This window comes from Aquarana catesbeiana, linkage group LG02 (assembly GCF_042186555.1).
Source record: "Aquarana catesbeiana isolate 2022-GZ linkage group LG02, ASM4218655v1, whole genome shotgun sequence".
Lineage (NCBI taxonomy): Eukaryota > Metazoa > Chordata > Amphibia > Anura > Ranidae > Aquarana > Aquarana catesbeiana.
In genome coordinates this window covers 579,736,592-579,760,548 of record NC_133325.1, presented here as the reverse complement: position 1 = coordinate 579,760,548, position 23,957 = coordinate 579,736,592, and the positions used below count along the sequence as shown (strand labels likewise).

Below are 23,957 nucleotides of genomic sequence, written 5' to 3'. Positions count from 1 at the left end.
TTAAATTCCCTTTCACGGAAAAGCTCTATCCCTATTGTGGGGTCACCAGTACGGTATTTGTACATTGAAATCATATCCCTTCTCAAGCGTCTCTTCTCCAGAGAGAACAAGTTCAGTGCTCGTAACCTTTCCTCATAACTAAGGTCCTCCAGTCATTTATTAGTTTTGTTGCCCTTCTCTGGACACTCTCCAGTTCCAGCACATCCTTCCTGAGAACTGGTGCCCAGAACTGGACAGCATACTCCAGGTGCGGCCAGACCAGAGTCTTGTAGAGAGGGAGAATTATTGTTTTAACTCTGGAGTTAATCCCCTTTTTAATGTATGCCAATATTATGTTTGCTTTGCTTGCAGTAGCTTGGCATTGCATGCCATTGCTGAGCAGGTCATCTACTAGGACCTCCAGGTCCTTTTCCATCCTAGATTCCCCCAGGGGATCTCCCACTAGTGAGTAGATTGCATTAAATCTTTTTGCCACCCAAATGGATTGTTTTATATTTTTGTACATTAAACCCCATTTACCATGTAGTTGCCCACCCCATTAATTTTTTCAGATCTTCTTGCAAAGTTTTCACATCCTGCGGAGAAATTATTGCCCTGCTTAGCTTAGTATCATCCACAAATACAGAGATTGAGCTGTTTATCCCATCCTCCAGGTTGTTTGCGAATAAATTAAATAGGATTGGTCCCGGGACAGAACCCTGGGGGACCCCTCGTTCCACCCCAGACCATTCCGAGCACTCCCGATTTATCACTACCCGCTGAACTCTCCCCTGTAGCCAATTTTCAATCCATGTACTCACCCTATGGTCCATGCCAACGGACCTTACTTTGTACAGTAAACATTTAAGGGGAACTGTATCAAATGCTTTTGCAAAATCCAGATACACCATGTCTACAGGCCTTCCTTTATCTACATGGCAGCTCACCTCCTCATAGAAGGTTAATAGAATGGTTTGGCAAAAACGATTCTTCATGAATCCATGTTGATTACTGCTAATGATACTGTTGTCATTACTAAAATTTTGTGTATAGTCCCTTATCATCCCCTCCAAGAGCTTGCATTAGGTCTGTAATTCCCAGAGATGTATTTTTGCAGAAGAGTAGGGTGGTACAGTGGCGGGGTAGACGTGCGCAGGGGGTCACAGTGGCGGGGCAGACGCGCGCAGGGGGTCACAGTGGCGGGGCAGACGCGCGCAGGGGGGTCACTGTGGCGGGGCAGACGCGCGCAGGGGGTCACTGTGGCGGGGCAGACGCGCGCAGGGGGTCACTGTGGCGGGGCAGACGCGCGCAGGGGGTCACTGTGGCGGGGCAGACGCCCGCAGGGGGTCACTGTGGCGGGGCAGACGCCCGCAGGGGGTCACTGTGGCGGGGCAGACGCCCGCAGGGGGTCACTGTGGCGGGGCAGACGCGCGCAGGGGGTCACTGTGGCGGGGCAGACGCGCGCAGGGGGTCAATGTGGTGAAACAGATTTGCAGGTGGGAAAGTGATCTGAGGTGTGAAGGTGCATGAATTGGGGCTGATGTGAGGCATGAGTGCAGGATGGTAATTTCTCACTACTACTCAAGTAGTTTACAGCATTTACTTTATAAAGAAAATCCTTTTTGTGATTGGGAGTGTGAAGTTGAAATTTTTTTGTTATCAAATTGTCACGCTCAATTTCTATGAAAACATTTTTCGGCACACTGTGCTCAAAAGGTTGCCTACCCCTGCCGTACACCAAGCACCGCTGTCCCTGTCCAAGTGTCCTATTAACATCTATCACAGTGAACCAGTGCACAAAAACATCTGCAATAGCGTCTGTAAACCTAGTGAATCGTCAACATCTGTCAAAGTGTACATGTGCACAAAAACATCTGTCACAGTGTACCAGTGTCCCACCAATAAATTCAAATTGAAAGCACCCCCCGTCTTCGCATGCAAAGGCAAACAAACATGTTGGTCCCATACACATACATAAACAGCAATCGCACCACACACGAGTTTTCAATGCGAACATGAGAGCGAGAGCAATAATTCTAGCACTAGACCTCCTCTGTAACTCTAAACTGGTAACCTGTAAGAGCTTATAAAGCGTCGCCTATATAGATTTTTAAATACCGAAGTTTGGCGCCATTTCACAAGTGTGCGAAATTTTAAAGCGTGACATGTTTGGTATCTATTTACTTGGCGCAACGCTATATTTTGCCACAAAGTTGGGTATAATATTGTATTTTTGTGCATTAAAATTCATTAAAGTGTATTTTTGCGTTAAGTGTAAAATTGCATACGAAAAACTGCTGCGAAAATACCGTGTGACATAAAAATTAGCAAAACCCACCATGTTATTCTCTAGGGCCTCTGCTAAAAAAAAAATGTCCGTCTCAGACATGTCTCTTACACTAAAAAAAAAATTCTGACAATAATACTTTATGCCTTTGAGGCCATGATTTCCGTGTAAGCGGAAGTGTATTTAAAGGCAACCCAACAGGACCATATATTCTTTATTAATTCGGTTTTATTTCTAAGAGAATACGTTAAGTGTTCCATATAGTATATTTGGTCTACCGCCAATAACCATTGGCGCAGCGTAGGTGCCATGGGTTTTTTCCAATACTTGGGTATAAGGGTCTTGGCCGCATTTAATAAATGTGGGGTAATAGATCTTTTATATGGTCCTATTGGCCCGTCCGTACAATGTAACAACACTGTCCAGGGATCATTCAAAACCTCCGAACCCTGAATATCCTTGATCCAATACAGAATTGTCAACCAGTATGTTCTAATAATTGGACAATACCACCATATATGAGCGTGGGAGGCCCGTTCCCCGCATCCACGCCAGCAAAGTGGGGGAATTTCAGGGAATAATCTGTGAAGAGCTTCTGGGGTGTAATGCCACTGTGTTAGCAGCTTATAGTTCACTTCTTCCAGTTTAGAGGACATTGAAGATGTATGAGATAAAATGAGAATTGTGGACTTCTGGGTTTCTTTAAGGTCTTTATGAAGGTCTTTCTCCCAATTGTTGATATAGCTAGGATGGCCAACAGAGGCTAGTGAACGTAAAGCTTGATAGAAGTATGAGAGGGGTTTCTCCACTGGTTGATCATCTATAAAAGCTGTCTCTATGGGTGTTAAATTAGCTATATCACGTACAGGTTGTGGGAGAGACTTAACGAAAGTCAACAATTGATGATATCGCCATTGCGTCATTAAAGGCACCGGTGATGTAGATGCTAGCGACGAGATTGGTACCACCCCAGAGGTAGTTGTCACTTGGTGGAGTAGAACTGCGTGTCCAAGATTCCAGGAATGGGTTTTGGGATCCATATTGCCTGGTGGGAAGTAGTTATGCCCCGTGAGAGGCATCAGAGGAGAATTATATGGCCAGTTGTGGGATAAACATAAGGAGTCCCAGGCCATTAGGGTGGATCGTGTGAGCGGCGCCATGCTGGCAGCCAGAGATCTATATTTCCTTGGAATCCATAGTAGTGTGTAAAGATCTGATCCACAGAGCTCTGTTTCTAATGATACCCAAAGCTTGGAGTTGTTATGATATTTCCAGTCTGAAACCCTGTTCAATATAACCGCCTGGTAGTATCGTCTAATGTCCGGTAGAGCCAGTCCTCCCTCTTTTTTGGGTCTAGTAAGCAAGCTTCTAGCAATTCTAGGACGCCTCCTGTTCCAAACATATCTGGTAGTAATAGATCTCACTAATGTAAAATATCCTACAGGGCAGAAAGTTCATTTTCACCACACTTATCCTTCCCAACCATGAGTGAGCTAGCTGTGACCATTTCTGTAGATCAGATCTGATTGTGTTCAGTAATGGGATAAAATTAGTACAAAACAGAGACGCGGGATTAGGGGTGAGAGAGATACCCAAATATTTCAATGAGTGAGATTGCCAGCTAAAAGGAAATGAGCCCTGTAATTGGGTCGCTCTCTCTTTTGGTATAGAAATATTAAGGATCTCAGATTTCGTCATATTTATGCCACATGTGAGAAATAACTTAATATGACATTTTTGTGAAAAATACAAATTTTAGTTAATTTCTTAATTTTGTGGGAAAAAAATTACAACTTAAAAAAAAAACTCTTCATGCCTCTTACTAAATACCTAGCAATGTCTACTTTTCAAAAAGGTGTATTTGGGGGGTATTTGTACTGTCTTGGCATGTTAGAACCTCAAGAAATGCGATAGACCATCAGGTGTGATCAGTTTTCCAAGATTGGTACCATAGCTTGTAGACGCTATAACTTTCACACAGACCAAAAGAATATGCACCAATTTGGGTTATTTTTACCAAAGAAATGTAGCAGTATAAATATTGGTCAACATTTATGAAAAAAAAAATTACTTATTTGCAAAATTGTATAACAGAAACAAAGAAAAATATGTTTTTTTTTTAAATATTTGGTCTTTTTTAGTTTATAGCGCAAAAAAATAAAAAACCCAGTGGTGATCAAATACCACCAAAAGAAAGCTCTATTTGCCTAAATTTCATATGAGTACAGTGTTGCATGACTGAATAATTATCATTCAAAGTGCAACAGCACTGAAAGCTGAAAATTGGCCTGGGCAGGAAGGGGGTGAAAGTGCCCAGTATTGAGGTGCTTAACCACTTGACAACTGGGCACTTAAACCCCCTTCCTAACCAGACCAATTTTCAGCTTTCGGTGCTCTCACATTTTGAATGACAATTACTCAGTCATGCAACACTGTACCCATATGAAATTTTTGTCCTTTTTTTCACACAAATAGAGCTTTCTTTTGGTGGTATTTAATCACTGCTGGGTTTTTTATTTTTTGCGCTATAAATCAAAAAAGACTGAAAATTCGATTAAAAAAAAAAAATTCTTTGTTTCTGTTAAAATTTATTGCAGAGTATTGGCAGAGTTGCAGAGTATTGCACGGTGTTGCAGAGCATTGCACAGTGTTGCAATGTTGCAGAGTATTGCAGTTTTGCAGAGTATTGCAGAGTATTGACATTGAGCAGCCCTGTGGGCACTAAACATCCAGCCCACAGAGCTGCTGCCATCTCTCCCCCTCGCACTGTACCGATCGGTACACAGAGGGGAGGGAGGAACCGGCGTCATGACATGACACCGGTTTGTTTACAAGTGATCGCTCCATCATTTGACGCAATGATCACGTGGTAAGAGGCCGCGACCAGCGGCTATTTACCATCATCCCGTGATGCGGGTCATGAATGTTCCCGGGTGCGCGCCCCAGGGGGCGCGCGGGAACAACATTCTGGAATGGCGTCCCACGGACGTCCACCCAGAATAAGCCGACCACGCTGTAACCCTCTTTCGGCTATGGCCCGGTCGGCAAGTGGTTAAAAAGGAGTTCCGCCTTGGGGAAAAAAAAAAATGTAAAGTCAGCAGCTACAAATACTGTAGCTGCTGACTTTTATTATATGGACACTTACCTGTCCAGGGAGCCCACAATGCCGATCTTCGGCTCAACTGTCAGGTGCAGCCGCCGCCATTCCAGGTAAGGGAACCCGGCTTCCCTACTGTACACACGCGAAGCGCGCTGCGCTTTCTGACTGGCCCGGTGGCGGAGGAGGGGGCTGAACCTCCAGGAGATTGGGCTGCGGCCCGGTCTCCTGGAATTGGGGAAGCGGACCTGTCAGTCAAAAACAGGTCCCTGTTTCTCCTCCCCCCTGAAAGGTGCCAAAATGTGACACCGTAGGGGGGGGAGGAGCAATTAAGCGGAAGTTCCACTTTTGGGTGGAACTCCGCTTTAACGAACAGATGTCTAAAAAGTCACACGCTTACATAAAAGTTGTCCATGTATAAATGGTAACCCTTATGGAACAAGGGTGACCAGTCCCACACTATCTTGCCACTGCTCCCCATGTAGTGTGTGCATCCGGGGGACTCTTGACTGTCTTTTCCCTCATGATTTCTAAAGCGATACGTACAGCCTGTGGCCCTTTCAGAAAGCTTATACGTTATTACCCCATATATGGCACACTTGCTGGGGAGATATTGCTTAAAGTGTAAGCTCACCTTTACAGAAAAATCTGTAAAGGTGAACTTACAAAGGTCCCCCTCTTCACTGAGCTCCGGCGAGCTGTCGGGCTGGGGAGCAGTGTGGGTGGGGGCGAAGTTGGGGCTTGGTAAACATGTGTTCACCAGCCCCCTCCCTGTAGTGCAGTGGACATAGGCAGCAATTACTACAGATCGCTCCTATATGTCCACTGACCGCTGACAGTAAACCGCGAGTGTTACTATTTATCAGACTGTCATTTTATGAATGAATGAGGAATCTCTATACAGATTCCTTATTCATTCATGTAATGTGCTGCAGAGAAAGGGACTATCTTCAGTCCCTTTCTCTGTATCAAAAAAAGAGATATGGGGGTCTGTTTAGACCTCTGATATCTCACCAAAGATCGTCTGGGAAAAAAAAAGGAAAACAAACAAAAACATAGTAAGACCCAGTGGCGGCTGGTCCTAAACTTTTTTTTTTTTTTGGGGGGGGCAATTAAAACACCCTCCCAGGTCCGCCTGCACTCACCACGGTGAAGCCCCCCCCATGGCTTCCTCAGCTTCCCCTCCCGGCCAACCCGATCCGCCTCCTGTCCTGATTGGACAGGAGAAGCCAGAAGACAATAGCGAATATTAATTCGCTATTGTCACAAGTGGGTGGGTGGGTTCGGTGCACAATGCTCTATGCCCCAAGCTTAACCTTTTTCAAGCCAATTAGAGCCTCAGGTTCTAATCATGTGGCTTGGGGAAAAAAAAAACAAACATACATAAGAGTCTGGTGCTCTGCAGGGGGGAGGCGCCCCTAGACCCCTAAAGGACCAGCAACTCCTGGTAAGACCCCTTTCACATGGATTGGACTCTGTCAAGCAGATCCGCCTGTTGATCCCCACTGAGCAGGTGGATAACAGGTCCGCGTCCTCTCCGCTGATGCAGAGCAGACACGGACACAGCCCGCTGTTCTCTATGGGGCGGTCGGATGGAAATGGACCACCTGTCCATTTCCATTCGATACTATCCAATCTGCAAGATGGATGGGGAATGGGTAGGGCTGGGGAAAAAAAAAATTCGACTTAAATCTTGAATTGAGTTGAGGTCAAATCGATTCAAAATTTAAGCAAATCGATTTTTTTGGATTTTTTTTTTCACCGCGCCGGTCCTGAGGAGCTGCGTGCAGGAGTTTTTAGGCGAGGCCACGGCTTCGGCCTAGTCCACGAGGCCAGACGCCGCGGACTAGGCCGTAGCCGCGGCCTTGCCTAAAAACTCTTACCCGCAGTTCCTTAGGACCGGCGCGGTGTCCAAAAAAAAAAAAAAAAAAATTGGATTCAAATCATGAATCGAGTTTTTTTTTTTTTTTTTTTAAAAGAAAATCGCAGATTTTTTTTTTTTTTTTTTTTTTAGAAAATCTCCCAGCCCTAGGAATGGGATCCCAATCCGTCTTTTTTTAGCGGACCGGATGCAAGCTGGTATAAACGGACACATGTCCATTTACATCAGCCTCTCCATAGAGAACAATGGGTGGTCCATTTGGGCCCGCCTGAAAAACAGACAGGCAGACCCGATCCGTCTGCTTGTGTGAAAGGGACCTAAGGCTTTGTTCACACAGGGCATACACAGCGTACCTTTACGGGGACGCACATGTGTTCCGTGCATCTCTGTGCAGACAGTCCCATTGATGTAATTTGGGATGCAGCAACTGCACAAACAGAGCCATTGCTCCCAATTTTACACCCATGTAGGTCCGCATGCATGTCCCTGAGCTCACACTGTCTGCGTTCGTGGTCGTGTACCCACACCCACATAGAGGATTGATTGGGAACAGCAGCTATGCCTGTGCAGCAGTTGCATCCCAATTGACATAAATGCGACTTGCCTGTACGGGGATGCACAGAACACCTGTGCATCCCTGTGCGGGTAAACATGGCCCTCCATGATGTACACTTTAGTATGCCACATATGAACAATGCTTTAGTAGTAATTTAGCAGGTATTTTGTAAGTTATGTTGTGTTTACTATGTGTAACTATGTTTATGTGCACTATTAATGATTTTAGTGTATTTTTTGTGAAAATAGCGAGATGATGAACATTTGCACAATTATTGCGGGGTCCAAATAATCAGTAGCACTTTTTTTTATTCTACAGGTCATGTGCTTTCAGAAAATGTCTAGTTTGAGGGGTCTTTTCAAATCCTGAAAGCTGTAAGTGAAAAATGGTAACCTCCGGATTTGTAGAGTACATTTATTTATTTACGGTTTTGCGTACCTTCAGTTTTCACAATTTCACAAAACGGTGCAATTTAAAATGTACTAATATTTGTTATTTATTAACTCAATACAGTTTTCACTTTTATATTTACCAGGATTTAGCAGGAATTTTGTAAATTTTGCCATGTATGAATCCACTATTAATGGTTTTAGTGTATTTTTAGTGAAAATATTGCTTTGATAAACATTTGCACAAATATTGCGGTGCCTTAAAAATCAGAAGCACCTTCTTTTTATTCTACTGGTCACGTGCTTTCAGAAAATGTACAAACTCTGAAAGCTGTAAGTGAAAAAGGAAAACCTCCAGATTTTTTGAGAAATGTTTGCATACGTCCGATTTTCACTATTTCTCAAAAAAGGCGCAATTTAAAATTTACAAATATTTGTTATTTATTAAAGGGTTACTAAACCTTTTTTTTTTTTAATTACAAACATATCATACTTACCTCCCCTGTGCAGTTGGTTTTGCACAGAGTGGCCCTGATCCTCCTCTTCTGGGGTTCCTCAGCGGCGCTGGTGGCTCCTCCTCTTCTCGAGTGCCCCGTTGGAGAAGCGCTCCCCATCGGGACACCCGTGCGGGCACGCTCCCGAGTCCTGCTGCTGCGTCTATTTAAACAAACAGCAGGACTCGGCCCCGCCCCCCGTGTTATTGGATTTGATTGACAGCAGTGGGAGCCAACGGCTGCGCTGTCATCAATCTATCCAATCAGGACAGGAGACACCGGCCGAAGGTGTGCTCGTTCCCATCGCGGGAATTACAGGGTTCAGGTAAGCAAAGGGGAGCCTTGAGGGGGCTGCTGCATGAAAGGAGGTTTTTCACCTTAATGTATAGAATGCATTAAGGTGGAACACCTCATAACCCTTTTAACTTAATACAGGTTAAGTTTTTATATTTAGTAGGAATTTAGCCGGAATTTTGTAAAATTTGCTGTGTTTGCATCTGCTGAAATTCAGCTTTCACTATTTTGTAAAAAGCCCCAATTTAAAAATTACAAATATGTTATTTATTAACTCAATACAGGTTAAGCTTTTATATTTAGTAGGATTTTAGCAGGAATTTTGTAAAATTTGATGTATTTTTATCTGCAAAAAATTATTTTAGAGAATGTTTAGCGAATATATTGTTTTCATAAACATTTGTGCAAATATCACGGGGCCTTAAAAATCAGTAGCAACTTCTTTTTATTCTACTGGTCCTATGCTTTCAGAAAATATATGTTTTGGGGGGGTCTTTAACCACTTCCATACTGGGCCATAGTAAAATGACGCTGGCAGGAACATCTCCCTCCGGGCGGGCGTGGTCTGTAGTCCTCCGGTTCTCAGCACGGTGATCGGGCATGAGGCGTGTCCCTCGGGACACAGCCCATCCCGATCAGTGTAAAAAGCCAATAAAAATGGCTCTTTACCACATGACTGACAGTGTCCAATCAGAGCCGGTCACAAGCATTGTGCTCATGCAAGCCGCTCGTGCGTGCCCCCAGGGGCGCATACAGAGCAGCAATCTGGGATGAGGAGTATCACTCTGACACAGCCCATCCCCGATCAGGGTAAAGAGCCAATAAAATTGTCTCTTTACCACGTGACCAGCTGTGTCCAATCACAGCCGGTCACAGAATGTAAACAAGCCACAGTAACCAGCTGTTACCGGGTTCTTCTCCTCACACACTGTGTGTAAGGAGGAGATTGCGGTAACCGCTAGTTACCTCTTACAGTGTACACCAAATCACACTGACTGCCCCAGTAGTAAAGAGTACCAGTCTCGGGCCCATCAGAGTACCCGAGTACCAGTCTCGGGCCCATCAGAGTACCCGAGTACCAGTCTCGGGCCCATCAGAGTACCCGAGTACCAGTCTCCTGCCCATCAGAGTACCCGAGTACCAGTCTCCTGCCCATCAGAGTACCTGTTTCCAGCCCATCAGAGTACCCGAGTAGTACTGCTGGGAAAAAAAAATCGATTCAAATTTTGAATCGAGTTGAGAGGTCAAATCGATTCAAAATTTAAGCAAATCGATTTTTTTAGGTTTTTTTTTTCACCGCGCCGGTCCTGAGGAGCTGTGGGCAGGAGTTTTTAGGTGAGGCCGCGGCTTCGGCCTAGTCCTCAAGGCGAGGCGGCATCCGGCCTAAAAACTCCTGCCCGCAGCTCTTCAGGACCAGCGCGTTATCCAAAAAAAAAAAAAAACACCTCGATTCGAATCGTGAATTGAGTTTTTTTTTTTTTTTTTTGGAAAATCTCCCAGCCCTACCGAATACCTGTCTCCAGCCCATCAGAGTACCCGAGTACCTGTCTCCAGCCCATCAGAGTACCAATCTGCAGCCCAGAATACCCACGTACCTGTCTCCAGCCCATCAGAGTACACGGGTACCTGTCTCCAGCCCATCAGAGTACACGGGTACCTGTCTCCAGCCCATCAGAGTACACGGGTACATGTCTCCAGCCCATCAGAGTACACGGGTACATGTCTCCAGCCCATCAGAGTACACGGGTACATGTCTCCAGCCCATCAGAGTACACGGGTACATGTCTCCAGCCCATCAGAGTACACGGGTACATGTCTCCAGCCCATCAGAGTACACGGGTACATGTCTCCAGCCCATCAGAGTACACGGGTACATGTCTCCAGCCCATCAGAGTACACGGGTACATGTCTCCAGCCCATCAGAGTACACGGGTACATGTCTCCAGCCCATCAGAGTACACGGGTACATGTCTCCAGCCCATCAGAGTACACGGGTACATGTCTCCAGCCCATCAGAGTATACGGGTACATGTCTCCAGTCCATCAGTACACGGGTACATGTCTCCAGCCCATCAGAGTACCCAAGTACCTGTCTCCAGCTCATCAGAGTACACGGGTACTGTACATGTCTTCAGCCCAACAGAGTTTCAGAGGACCCGTCTTCAGCCCAACAGAGTTTCAGAGGACCCGTCTTCAGCCCAACAGAGTTTCAGAGGACCCGTCTTCAGCCCAACAGAGTTTCAGAGGACCCGTCTTCAGCCCAACAGAGTTTCAGAGGACCCGTCTTCAGCCCAACAGAGTTTCAGAGGACCCGTCTTCAGCCCAACAGAGTTTCAGAGGACCCGTCTCCAGACCATCAGAGGACCCGTCTCCAGACCATCAGAGGACCAGAGTACCTGTCTCCAGCCCATCAGAGTACCCGAGTACCTGTTTCCAGCCCATCAGAGTACCCGAGTACCTGTCTCCAGCCAATCAGAGTACCCGAGTACCTGTCTCCAGTCCATCAGAGTACCCGAGTACCTGTCTCCAGCCCATCAGAGTAACCGAGTACCTCTCTCCAGCCCAACAGAGTAACCGAGTACCTCTCTCCAGCCCAACAGAGTAACCGAGTACCTCTCTCCAGCCCAACAGAGTAACCGAGTACCTCTCTCCAGCCCATCAAAGTAACGGAGTACCTCTCTCCAGCCCATCAGAGTAACCGAGTACCTCTCTCCAGCCCATCAGAGTAACTGAGTACCTATCTGCAATCCATCAGAGTAACCGAGTACCTATCTGCAACTCATCAGAGTAACCGAGTACCTATCTGCAACCCATCATAGTACCCGAGTATCTCTCTTCAGCCCATCAGAGTACCCAAGTACTTATCTGCAGCCCATCAGAGTACCCGTCTCCAGCCCATCAGAGTACCCGTCTCCAGCCCATCAGAGTACCCGAGTACCTGTCTCCAGCCCATCAGAGTACCTGTCTCCAGCCCATCAGAGTACCCGAGTACCTATCTGCAGCCCAGAATACCCACGTACCTGTCTCCAGCCCATCAGAGTACCTATCTGCAGACCATCAGATTACCAGAGTACCTGTCTCCAGCGCATAAGCGTACACAGGTACATGTCTCCAGTCCATCAGAGTACCCGAGTACCTGTCTCCAACCCATCAGAGTACCCATCTGCAGCCCATCAGCTTTAGAGTACCCAAGTACCTATCTGCAGCCCATGCTGCAAAGAATATACGTTTGAGTGTTTGCTTTCCAAAATGGTGTCATTTTGTGTGTAATTCCAACCTTCAAAAGTGTGCCATCAGGAAATGTAGCCAGGCTGTGAAAAAGTCTCACACATGTGGTATCATCATACTCAGGAGGAGTAGAAGAATGTATTTTAGGGTGTCATTTTTGCTATATACATGCTATGTGTTAGAAATATCTTTTAAATGGACAACTTTGTGTAAAAAAAAAAAATATGTTTTTATTTTCTTTCCACATATTCCAAAAACTTGTGGAAACAAATGGCATGTTTAAAAGTCTCATTATGCCTCATAGAATATACGTTGGGGGTGTTTACTTTCTAAAATGGGGTAATTTTGTGGGTAATTTCATTATCCTGGTGCTCCAGGACCTTCAAAAACGTGATAGGTCGTTAGGAAATTAGATGTGCAATTTATGCTCCTAGAACGCTTGACAGCGCTCCCTGCATGTTGGACCTCTCTATGTGGCCAGGGTGTGAAAAAGTCTCACATATGGTATCGCCATATTCGGGGGGAGTAGCAGAATGTATTTTGGGGTGCAATAGAAAGTATGCATATGCTGGGTGTGATACATAACTTATTATGTTGTTACAATTTTGTGTAAAAAAATAATTACATTTCTTCATTTTCCAAAGAATTGTGGGAATAAATTACAACTTCAAAAAACTTGCCATGCCTCTTACTAAATACCTTGGACTTTCTATTTTTCAAAAATGGATCATTTGGGGGATATTTGTACTGTCCTGACATTTCAGGGCCTCAATAAATTATAGGCCGTCAGTGCATCAGGTGTGATCAATTTTCAATGATTGGCATCAAAGCTTGTAGACTGTATAACTTTCACACAGATGAAATTAAATCCACTAATTTGGGTTATTTTTACCAAAGATCTGTAGCAGTATACATTTTGACCCAATTTTATAAACAAAAATTACTTATTTACTAAATTTTATAATAGAAACTAGAAAAGTTTTTTTCTTTTTAATCGCTTTTTTTCACTTATATCTCAAAAAAAACAAAAAAAAAAAAACGGGCGATTAAACATCATCAAAAGAAAACTAGATTTGTGTGAAAAAAAATGATAGAAAATGTTGTTTGGGTACAATGTTGCATGACTGAGTAATTGGTATTAAAAGTGCAAGAGCACTGAAAGCTAATTGGTCTGGGCAGGAAGGGGGTATAAGTGCCCTGTATTGAAGTGGTTAACAAACTCTGAAAGCTGTAAGGGAACAATAAAAACTCTCAGATTTTTAGCGAAAAGTGGTTATTTACATTTTTTGCATACTTTCAGTTTTCACCATTTTGCAAAATGGTGTAATTTAAAAAATTACAAATATTTGTTATTAATTAACTCAATACAGGTTAAGTTTTTACATTTAGTAGGAATTTTGTAAAATGTGCTGTTTTTATCTGCTAATAACGATTTTAGTGTATTTTTAAAGGAAAACATTGCTTTGATAAACATTTGCGCAAATATCACTGTGCCCTAAAAAATCAGTAGCACCTTATTTGTATTCTACTGGCCATGTGCTTTCAGAAAATATATTGTTTGTGGGGTCTTTAAAGAACTCTGAAAGCTGTAAAGGGAAATTTAAAAAAGCAATGGAAAAAATTGCAAAAATGGCCTGGCCACCTGAGTTTAAAAATGGAGCACAGGGCCTGCCAGCGAAAGGGTTAAATGGAGGGCAAGCAAAGGGTTAAATGTGCCTAACAGGTGTATGCAAGTGTAAATGTTCTGTTTCTACTCACATAGGTCTGGCTTTCTTCTCTTCCTGAACCGGCCAGATCCTGTGTCTATGTTTACAAACAAGGCTGTGACTGGCTACAGCTGATCAGCAGGTTCATGGGCAAAATCATTGGCTGAAATCTGCTGACAAACTCATGCTGTAAGCCAATCACAGAACGGGTCAGCAGGATGCGCGCACACACTCCCCCAAAACAGGCAGAACCCTGCGATGTATGGGTAAAATGCGGTGCCTGGCTGTGCCGCCCGCTCGCAGAACATCCTCTGTGAGCGGGTCAGCAAGAGATTAAAAAATTTACAGGATTAAACAGAGTTTATCTTGAAGGAACTCTAGAAAAAAGTATATTAAGAATGGTTGAAGGAAACAGACCTGCCATAATAGGAAATCACTGAGACGAACTTCACCAGATGTGCGTATAAGGAGATCAGGATCTGGAGAATGTGAGGTGTACAGACAATGGTCCAGAAGATTTTCAGTAACATCACTGAAAAGCATTAAAAAGAATATGAAATGTATTTTTTGCATGCGTTAACAAGTTTTTGTTTGTCCTAGATTATGTTACATTTGTTACCATCGCAAGCTCAAATTTGCAAAATTTGCTAAAGTGTGCTAAATTTGCTCACATAGGGCAAAGCAGCAGGTTCACGTGAAAGTCAGCCCCTACAGCATGTTTTTACCTTTGCTCCCAGGTTTAGAAAGCAACATCCCAGTGCTTCTTGGTATAGCGACCATGTGATTGTGCTGCTACTTGATAACTTGGTTAGTGCTGTCACATGGGAGTGGAAAAGACTCTTCAGCTTTGTGTTAGCACTGACTAGGATAGACTTGGAGCTTGGACAGAGCACCTTCTCTATGTTCCCGATTGTGGGGAAGCAAATGGAAGATTATCAGCTGTTGTGGAGGCTGGCTTTAACCCTTTCTCAGCCAGGTCCATATGGCATTCGGACCTACAACACCGCTTTCAGCGGGCCAGGTCCATATGCCTCCTTCTAAGATGAGCTAATGGTCACTTCAGTGTCTCTCAACTCTCAATCTCCTGCTGCTGTTGTTGACAGCTAAAATTGCATCCTCCCCCTTAGAGTGCTTTCACAGTGAAAGCGCCCGGGCGTCGGCGGTAAAGCAGCGCTATTTTTAGCGCCGCTTTACCGTCATTTTAGCGGCGCTATTTGGCCGCTAGCGGGGCGGTTTTAACCCCCGCTACCGGGAGAAAAAGGGTTAAATCCACTCGCAAAACGCCGCTGCAGCGGCGCTTTGCTGGCGGTATAGAAGCGGTACCACATTGTTTTCAATGAGCAGGAGCGGTGGATTCACCACTCCTCCTCCACTGCAAAGAAGTTGCTGGCAGGACTTTTTGTGATGCCTTACCAGCGCAGCGCCACAGTGTGAAAGCACTCAGGCTTTCACACTGGGTTTGCAGCTGAGGGTTTTTTCAGACGCTGCCACTTCACTCCTGCAGCACCAGTTTCAACCCCTGCCCCCCCCCCCCCCCCCCCCCCAAGCAACTCCAATCCCCTGTGGCTACCGTGCAGCTAAGGGGGGGGGGGGTTCTTTTACAAACTCTGAAAGCTGTAAGGGAAAAATAAAAAAGCAATGGGAAAATTGCAGAAATGGTCTGGCCATATGAGTTGGAGTGGAGTAGCGCAGGGCCTGGCAGCGAAAGGATTAAAGTGAACGTTCTGTTATGCCCTGCATATTTACCCCTTCATTTTACTCATGCTATAGAAATTCCCTGAAAAAGCAAAGATAAGAACCAATACTTAACTAGTAACATTTACAGATTAGATACAATGAAACATTACTCATAAATACTATATTTTCAGAAAATCTACAGATAAACAGATGTATACGATTGAAAATCTTCTCCTTGACAGATACCTGGGGTCTAGTAGTCCCTCTTGGACCCCCCAGGCTGCCTCTCGGACTGCATTGCTGATCTCATGCCGGGATGTGTAAGCGAAGCAAACATTCAAAAAACACCTAAAGACCAATAAATAAATAAATTTAAATTTTCTTAGGGGAAAGACAAATACAAAAAGTATGTTAGCCCAGTTTGAACATAAATATATATAACATAACTTTATACGAACAAATATGAATTTTGTATGCAGCCATAGCAAATAAATATATATTTTACAAGACTGGTGAATAAAAAAAAATGCATTCTCAGGATTGCTGCTATTATTGGAGCCATTTCGATAAAGAATAATCTGGGCTTTACAGCAATGAAGGAGTACTATGATTTTGTATGCAACAACATTTAGTAAAAATCCAGGCACAGTGTATAAGGGTGCTCTGAGCATGAGGACCAAGCAGACAGTATCTCTAGAGAGGCAAGGGTCCAATGATGTATATCCAACACTGAGGGCTGCACTCAGAAAAGAGGAGCAAACTGAAACAAAATAAGACAGAAGAGAGAGGCGTCTCTAAGTGCAGTATTAGTAGCTGTTTATTTCCCCAAACAAGATTAAAAACACTTACAATATCTGGCGAATTAAAAAGCGTGTAGTCATTGATAATGCAAATGGTCCTGCAGGCGGATGGGTCCCCGGCATGTAAAGACTCTCACAATTGTGTCCTGTGCTGTACCAAAAACATAGAGCTACCGGTAAACTGATGAATGGGTACACACACCGAGTTCATGATGGACGGAGATCGGAGCCAGCATGAACCGGATGTAGTCATCAGTAAGGGCCGTGTTTTGGAACATTAGTAAGTCTTTACATGCCAGGGACCCATCCACTTGCTGGACAATTTGCATTATCAATGACTACATGCTTTTTAAATTCGCCAGATTTTGTAAGTGTATTTAATATTGTTTGGGGAAATAAACAGCTACTAATTCTGCACTCAGAGGCACCTCTCTCTTCTGTCTTATTGAACATTTAGTAAACCAAGTCTTGGAATGACTTGTAAACCAATCCAAATTAAATTAGTATAAGAATTCAGTACTTTAAATCTGACTGATACTTTCAAAGAGAAGTATGGCTTTTTTGGCCATACTTTTCTTGTGGGTCACAGGGGTGCACTTACTTGTGTTCTCCTGTGACCCAGAATCAGCCGACAGCAGGCTAGAGCCCACTGTCGGCTGACATCATAGAGCCACTTCAGGCTCTGGAAGGATCCCCTCCCCCATCATATTATTACTACAGGTAATTATATAGCACAGACAAATTATGCCACACTTTACGTATATATTGTACATTCAAATCAGTCCCTGCCCTCAAGGAGCTTACAATCTAAAGTCCCTAACTCACATTCATACATCGGGATCCAGCCAGATGCCTGATCGGTAGCTGGATCAGCCTCTCAGCACGCGGCTGAGAGACGGAGCCGTTTGCTCCCGTCCTTCCCAGCCTGGTGCTCCAGTGAGTGCTGAAGGGGCAAAATGGAGAGCTGAGAGTGGCGACTGTCTGCTCAGAGCTGACCTAGGACAGAGTGATCAGCGGTTATGTGATCGCTCAGTTCTTGGGCTTAGAGCCAGCAGGGGACAGCTGCAGCATCGGTGAGGTGGAGGCGAGTATGTTTTTAACCCCAAATTACTCCTTTAAAAATGTGTTCTGTTTGTTAATCACTGAACAATTTGGACTCTATGTAGCCAATCTATAGCTAAGCAATTCCAAAATGACCTTACACGCTGCACCCACCCTTTAGAAGCAGTGTAAGCCGATACCCATCAACCCCAATGTTCTTAGAACACAGGATATCCTACTGCCCTTAGTGCTCACTAGCATTAGCATAGTGTTATTCTCTATTCAACCTTGTCACCTATCCTGGTAAAGCTCAGTTGCCAATCTGACTCACCCCCAATGCAGTATTTGTTTCCCATAATTTTTGGGATTTAAAAATTGTTCCTCCAGACATGTCGGGTGCTGCTGCACTGGAGCCCGATTTGTAATATGTAAACATACCTCTGTCCTTTACTGCAGTTTATTCTGCTGAGAGATATGTAAACTTCTTTCCATCAGTTCCAATCTTATTTGCCACATTGTTGTCCGAAAAACAAACAGCTAACTTAGACCCCATACACACTATACAACTTTTGTTGCCGGATTTCTTTTAGATTTACCAAAACCATGTAGTGCAAGGGCCTGCCTGATTGCATACAAATTGAAACTCTTAAGGATTGACCTTAAAAACTTTAACCATATTATATGGTTTTGGTAAATATGAAGGAAAAATCCACAGAGAGTTGTATAGCGTGTATCCAGCTTTAGGCTGGCATGCATTGTTGGAATTTTGGCAGATTCCTATGAATCGACTCCAATTCTAACCATAGGTGGCCCTTCTGGCACTGAAGAGTTCAGCAAATTTCAGTAAAAAAAAAAAAAAAATTGAAGGAGCAGAGTGGAAAATTGTCAGTGGAACAGTGACTGCAGCCTATTAGCTGCAGTCACTGTTTTGGTATTCTGACAGCTAGGGTACTGGCTATCAGAATACAATAGCCAACAGAGGAGATTTGTACATCCACGTGGATGGGGGAATAGAGTAATTTCTTTCATTCATACCGCAGGGCTGAACAAGAGAACTCTAAGGGCTCGTTCACACAGGTGGCCAAGAGGTGGTAAAAGCAGTCAGTCAGTTGAACGCAGTTTTACGCCCACCTAAGCACAGAAATGCAGCTTCACAGAGCTGTACCCATGCCACAGCCAACATCCTTTGCTTCACCCAAACTTTAAAGGGCATGTTGCATTCAGCAGCCATAACCACCTTTAAGGTCACCCATTCAAGTGAATACTGAGGGTTGATCAGCAACTTCTGCACCTCTGATGACCACATTCCCTGAACATAGAGGTTCTCCAAACCACCTCCCCAGCCTAACAGGCTGGCTTTTGTCATCAAAACCTTCCATGTCATTGGAAGGAAGGATTTCTCTGCATCCAGCACCTGCATGGATATCCACCACTCCAGAGCTGCTCTAGTCTTGTCAGTTAGATGTATTGGCTGATATAAGGACTTCCAACACTTGTCCAATATCACCAGGATACTGAGCTGCAGAGCTCTGGAGTGAAACTGTGCATACGAGACCCCTTCGAAGGCAACTACCATCTTCCCCAGCATTCTCATGCTTATTTGGATTGAGGGACCTTTCAACAATCTTTAGAGACTCCACCTGGGCTCAACGAGGCAGGCACTTCTCCTGCAGAAGCAGTATCCTTGCCTGAGATATATCCAGGATTAAGCTCAGATATTCCAGATGCTGTGTCTGAACAAAACTTCTGAAGGTTTAGGATGTAGGCGCCCAACAATGGTCCAAGTAAGTATCCAGCCTCAAAGGACAGCTTCTTAAAAGGAGAAGTACAGCCAAAGGTAATTTCGCTGTACTTCTCCTGTGGACCACAGGAGTGCAGTTTGTTCTGCACTCCTGTGACCCATTTTGAGCTGACAGTGGGCTGAAGACTGCTATCGGCTGACGTCACAGAGTCGGCCCAGGCTGTGGAAAGATTGTGGCAACATGATCGGGATCCACCTAAAAGCCTGGTTTGGCACCTGGCTCAGCCTCTCAGCAAGCCAATGGGAGCCTGAGCCGGCAGCTCCCACCCCCTCCATAGCCCAGCGCTCCAGGGGGGCAGGGGGGAGAAGCAGACAACGGTGACTGACAGTCACCAGCTCTCTGCTCATGGAACACTGAGAACTGAGTGATCAGCTGTGTTTGATCGCTTGGTTCTCAGTCTTAGAGCTGGCTGGGAACTGATGCTGCATCCACCTAGGTAAGTAAGATTTAAAAAAACAAAAAAACAAACTTCTCTTTTAATGTGCTTCTTGTAGAGATGTTCCACCAACCAAAGAATCCTTCTCATATCTAGATCTACTGTATAGTCAGACAAAATCTTGATCTATACTTAAAAAATAAATAAATAAAATCGGGCAAACTCGATGGATCTGTCGGTCACTTTTCTATGTTTCTTGTGTGGACAGGCATGGCACCCACTTGCGAAAACTGCTTTAAGGAGTCCTCCCAAGACTTCTACCGAGAGCTCAGGTCTCTTGGAAAACATTCCAGGAGCTGCCAAATGGAACGATCTTCTGGATCAGGTTCTCTGGAACAGAGCATTTGCTTTGCCCATGAATTTAAATTGAATGTAAAGAATTTTTTTTTAAAACAACAAACATGTCATACTTACCTACTTTTTGCAATGGTTTTGCACAAAGCAGACCCAAACCTACTTTTCTCAGGTACCCCGCTAGTGCTCCTTGCTCCTTCTCTTCTTGGTGGTACTTCCTATGGGGTACCACCTGTGGGCTCGCTCTCTCTCGAGTCACAAGGTCTGTGTCCATGGACACAGGCAGCAAGGCTCGCCCCTGCCCCCCCGCTCCCTTGTCACAGGATTTGACCGATGACAGAAGGAGCCAATGGCTCCACTATCTCAGCAAAGCCTGTTAAAGTGGTGAAAGATGCTACAGATGGGCACAGTGCTCGATCGAGTGAAGACTCAGGTAAATATAAGAGGGGAAAGGTGGGTAAGGGGGCGATACTGTTATCAGTCAAGGTCTCATTCAAATAGGAATCAACTGGTTCAATAGCCTGCAAACACCATCTTTTGTAGATTTTTTTTTCAAATTGAGTACTGGTATGCAAACACCTTCTTCGGGTGAGCCCAAACAGTATACATCACTTCCTGAGTGAGGGTGCACTGAAAAGAACTTGAAAATTTCAGGGGAAAGAAGATACAGGTATCAGCAACTTTAGGTTAGTGCAATCATTTGCCAGGAAGCCTACTATAGCCTTCTGTGTCTGAGACAAGCCCGAATCTTGCGATTCCTCCTGAGAGGGCTCATCTACAGAGGATTCCTGAGCGGCTTACACCTCATCCAGAAATGGCTGCAGAGATTTTATCCGTCGACACAAAGGAAGAGGAGGTGCCCCTGAAACAGTGGAGTTACCAGATAAGGGCAGGGATTCAGAGCTCATCCAACCTATAGCAGAACCATTGTAGGGTGAACTATGGACGAGGTTGATGAAGGAATGTGGAAGCCCCATTGTCCCTCTCACCATCTCTCTGCCTCTGAGGAGCCAAGGTTGGGTGAAAAAAATAGGATTTTTATAACAGCTTACCTGTAAAATCCTTTTCTTTTGAAGTACATCACGGGACACAGAGCCATAGTAATCACTTTGTGGGTTATAGGCCACTTTAAGGGGCTGGACACTGGCACACCATAAACAGGAAGTTGCCTCCCTATATAACCCCTCCCATACCAGGAGTACCTCTCAGTTTTGTAGCAAAGCAATAAACGTGTATACTAGAAAGAGGGGCAGGACCTCTGTGTCCTGTGATGTACTTCAAAAGAAAAGGATTTTGCAGGTAAGCGGTTATAAAAAAAATAGGATTTTTATAACAGCTTACCTGTAAAATCCTTTTCTTGGAGTACATCATGGAACACAGAGCCTTAAGTAATTACTTAATGGGTTAGGCCACCTTCTTGTGATGGACACTGGTATACCCAATCCAGGAAGTTCACTCCCTATATAACCCATCCTCCTTCCAGGAGCACATCAGTTTTTGTAGCAAAGCAATACACTTAAATCCCAAAAAAGAGGGGAGGGACCTCTGTGTCCCATGATGTACTCCAAGAAAAGGATTTTACAGGTAAGCTGTTATAAAAATCCTATTTTCTTTATTGTACATCATGGGACACAGAGCCTTAAGTAATTACTTAATGGGACGTCCCATAGCAATGCTACTTGAGGGGAGGGAGACAACCCGGAGAGAACCCCCAGACTTGAGGACCTATACTGCTGCCTGCAGCACACTGCGCCCGAAGGTGATATCCTCATACCTCCTTACATCCAGCTGATAACATTTTGTGAATGTATGCACTGAACACCAAGTTGCGGCCTTGAAGATCTGAGCCATGGAGGCCTAATGACGCACTGCCCAAGAAGCACTAACTGCCCTGGTAGAGTGCGCCTGAACTTGGGGGGAATCTTACCCCTTAAATCATAAGTTTGAATTATAATTTGCCGAATCCACTTAGCGACAGTGGATTTCAACGTTGCCTGTCCTTTCTTAGGACCCTCTGGCAGAATAAATAAGACATCAGTCTTACGAATCTGAGCAGTTGCCTTTAGATTGTCACTGCTCTCACCATATCAAGACAATGTAGTGACTTTTCTTCCCTGGAACAGGGTTTTGGAAAAAACGATGGCAGGACAATATCTTGGTTCAGGTGAAAACCTGAAACCACTTTTGGCAAAAAGTCTGGACGAGGGCGTAACACCACTCTGTCCTCATGAAAAATCAAAATATGGCTCTTTACAAGAAAGAGCAGCCAATTCCGAAACCCTCTTTGCTGAGGATATAGCAACCAAAAATACCAACTTCCTTGTCAAAAGGACTAAGGGAATGTGTTGTATCGGTTCAAATGGCTGTTTTTGTAACACAGACAAAACTATGTTCAAGTCCCAAGGGTTCAAGGGAGGTTTGACGGGCAGATTAAGCCGCATCACCCCTTGCATAAAACCTCGGACTAAAGAATGTGTATCAAGTGGTCTTTGAAATAAGACCGATAAAGCTGAGACTTTGCCTTTAATAGTACTCAAGGCCAATTTCATTTCTACCCCTAATTGTAGAAAGGCAAGAAGTCTGCCTATGATATATCTCCGAGGGTGCCAACCCTTGGATTCACACCAGGAAACATAAGCCCTCCAGACTCTATAATATTTAGTTCTGGAAGCTGACTTCCTTGCATTAATCAGGGTAGAGACAACTGATCCGGACAGCCCACGTTTCTTCAGAATGTGGGTTTCAATAGCAAAGCCGTTAAATTTAGAGACCGTAAGGTAGGATGGAATATTGGTCCCTGTGAGAGCTGGCCGTAGTGGGAGGGACCATGGGCCCTCCATTGCCATCTTTACGGTTTCTGCATACCATGACCTTCTGGGCCATGCTGGTGCCACCAGAAATACCGGCTTTGTTTCTGTTTCCATCTTGATCCTGCAAAGAAGTCGAGGCAGCTACTGAATAGGGGTGAATGCATAGATCAGTTAGAACCTATCCCACTGGGTCACCAATGCATCCATTCCGCATGATCAGACCCAAGTACTCCAGTCTTTTTCATTATTAATTATTAAGGAAGATTTCTCTAGGTTGAGAATCCAACCCAAACTTTCCAGGTAACTGGTTGTAATGCGTATGCTTTGCTCCAAACGAGCCACCGACTGGTTTATTAGCAATAGATCGTCTAGGTACGCTATGACTGCTATGCCCTGTGCCCTTAACCTGGCTAGAGGTGGGGCCAGCACCTTTGTGAACACCCGGGGCGATGTGGCTAGCCCGAAGGGCAGGGCTACAAACTGGAAGTGCTGCTGTTCTAACTCGAACTGCAAAAACTTTTAGTAAGCAGGAAATATAGGGACATGCAGATATTCACCCCTGATGTCGATTGATGCCAGAAGTTCTCCTCCTAGAAGGATAGAAACTACTGACCTGATCGTCTCCATGCGAAAGGAGCGGCTCTTCAGGAACTGATTTAGATTTTTTAGATCTAGAATGGGTCTGACATCTCCATTTGGTTTTGGTACCATAATAAGAGGATTTGAATAAAATCCCAGACCTTGCTCTTTTGTGGGGATCTGTATGATCACCCCTTGAGATATTAATCGGCCTAGTGCCAGAAACAGAGATTGTCTTTTCTCTGGATCTTTGGGAATGCTTGACCTCAGGAAACGAGACGGTGGAAAGTCCCGAAATTCCAGCTTGTACCCCAATGTTACCGTGGAGATGACCCATCTGTCCTGAATTTCCTCTTGCCAGACTTCTTAAGACTGCAGAAATCTTCCCCCCACCTTGGTGAGGGGGGTTGCCTCTTCATGATGAGGCTTTAGGATTCTGCTTTGCAGGTTTCCGACCCCAGGACTTCTTTTGAGCCTGGGTCTGACCCTGAGGTTTTCCTCTAGAGTCAGATGGCGGAGGCCGTCACCACTGTCTAGAGGCAGAAGCCCCTGGCGCAGGGAAAAGAGCCTGTTTAAATGAAGGGCGTTTATACTTTCTTTTGACTG

General features: G+C 44.7%; 1 protein-coding gene across 1 annotated transcript in view; it reads right to left on the bottom strand.

Annotated features, from left to right (window-relative positions):
* DHDDS (dehydrodolichyl diphosphate synthase subunit) overlaps positions 1-23,957 on the bottom strand; it is a 59,259-nt gene that overhangs the window by 8,707 nt on the left and 26,595 nt on the right. Inside the window, exons 6-7 of the mRNA XM_073616147.1 lie at positions 15,836-15,937; positions 14,330-14,444 (exon numbers count right to left, since the gene is read on the bottom strand). Of these exons, the coding sequence (XP_073472248.1) occupies positions 14,330-14,444; positions 15,836-15,937 (217 nt within the window). The remainder of the gene's footprint in view (positions 1-14,329; positions 14,445-15,835; positions 15,938-23,957) is intronic.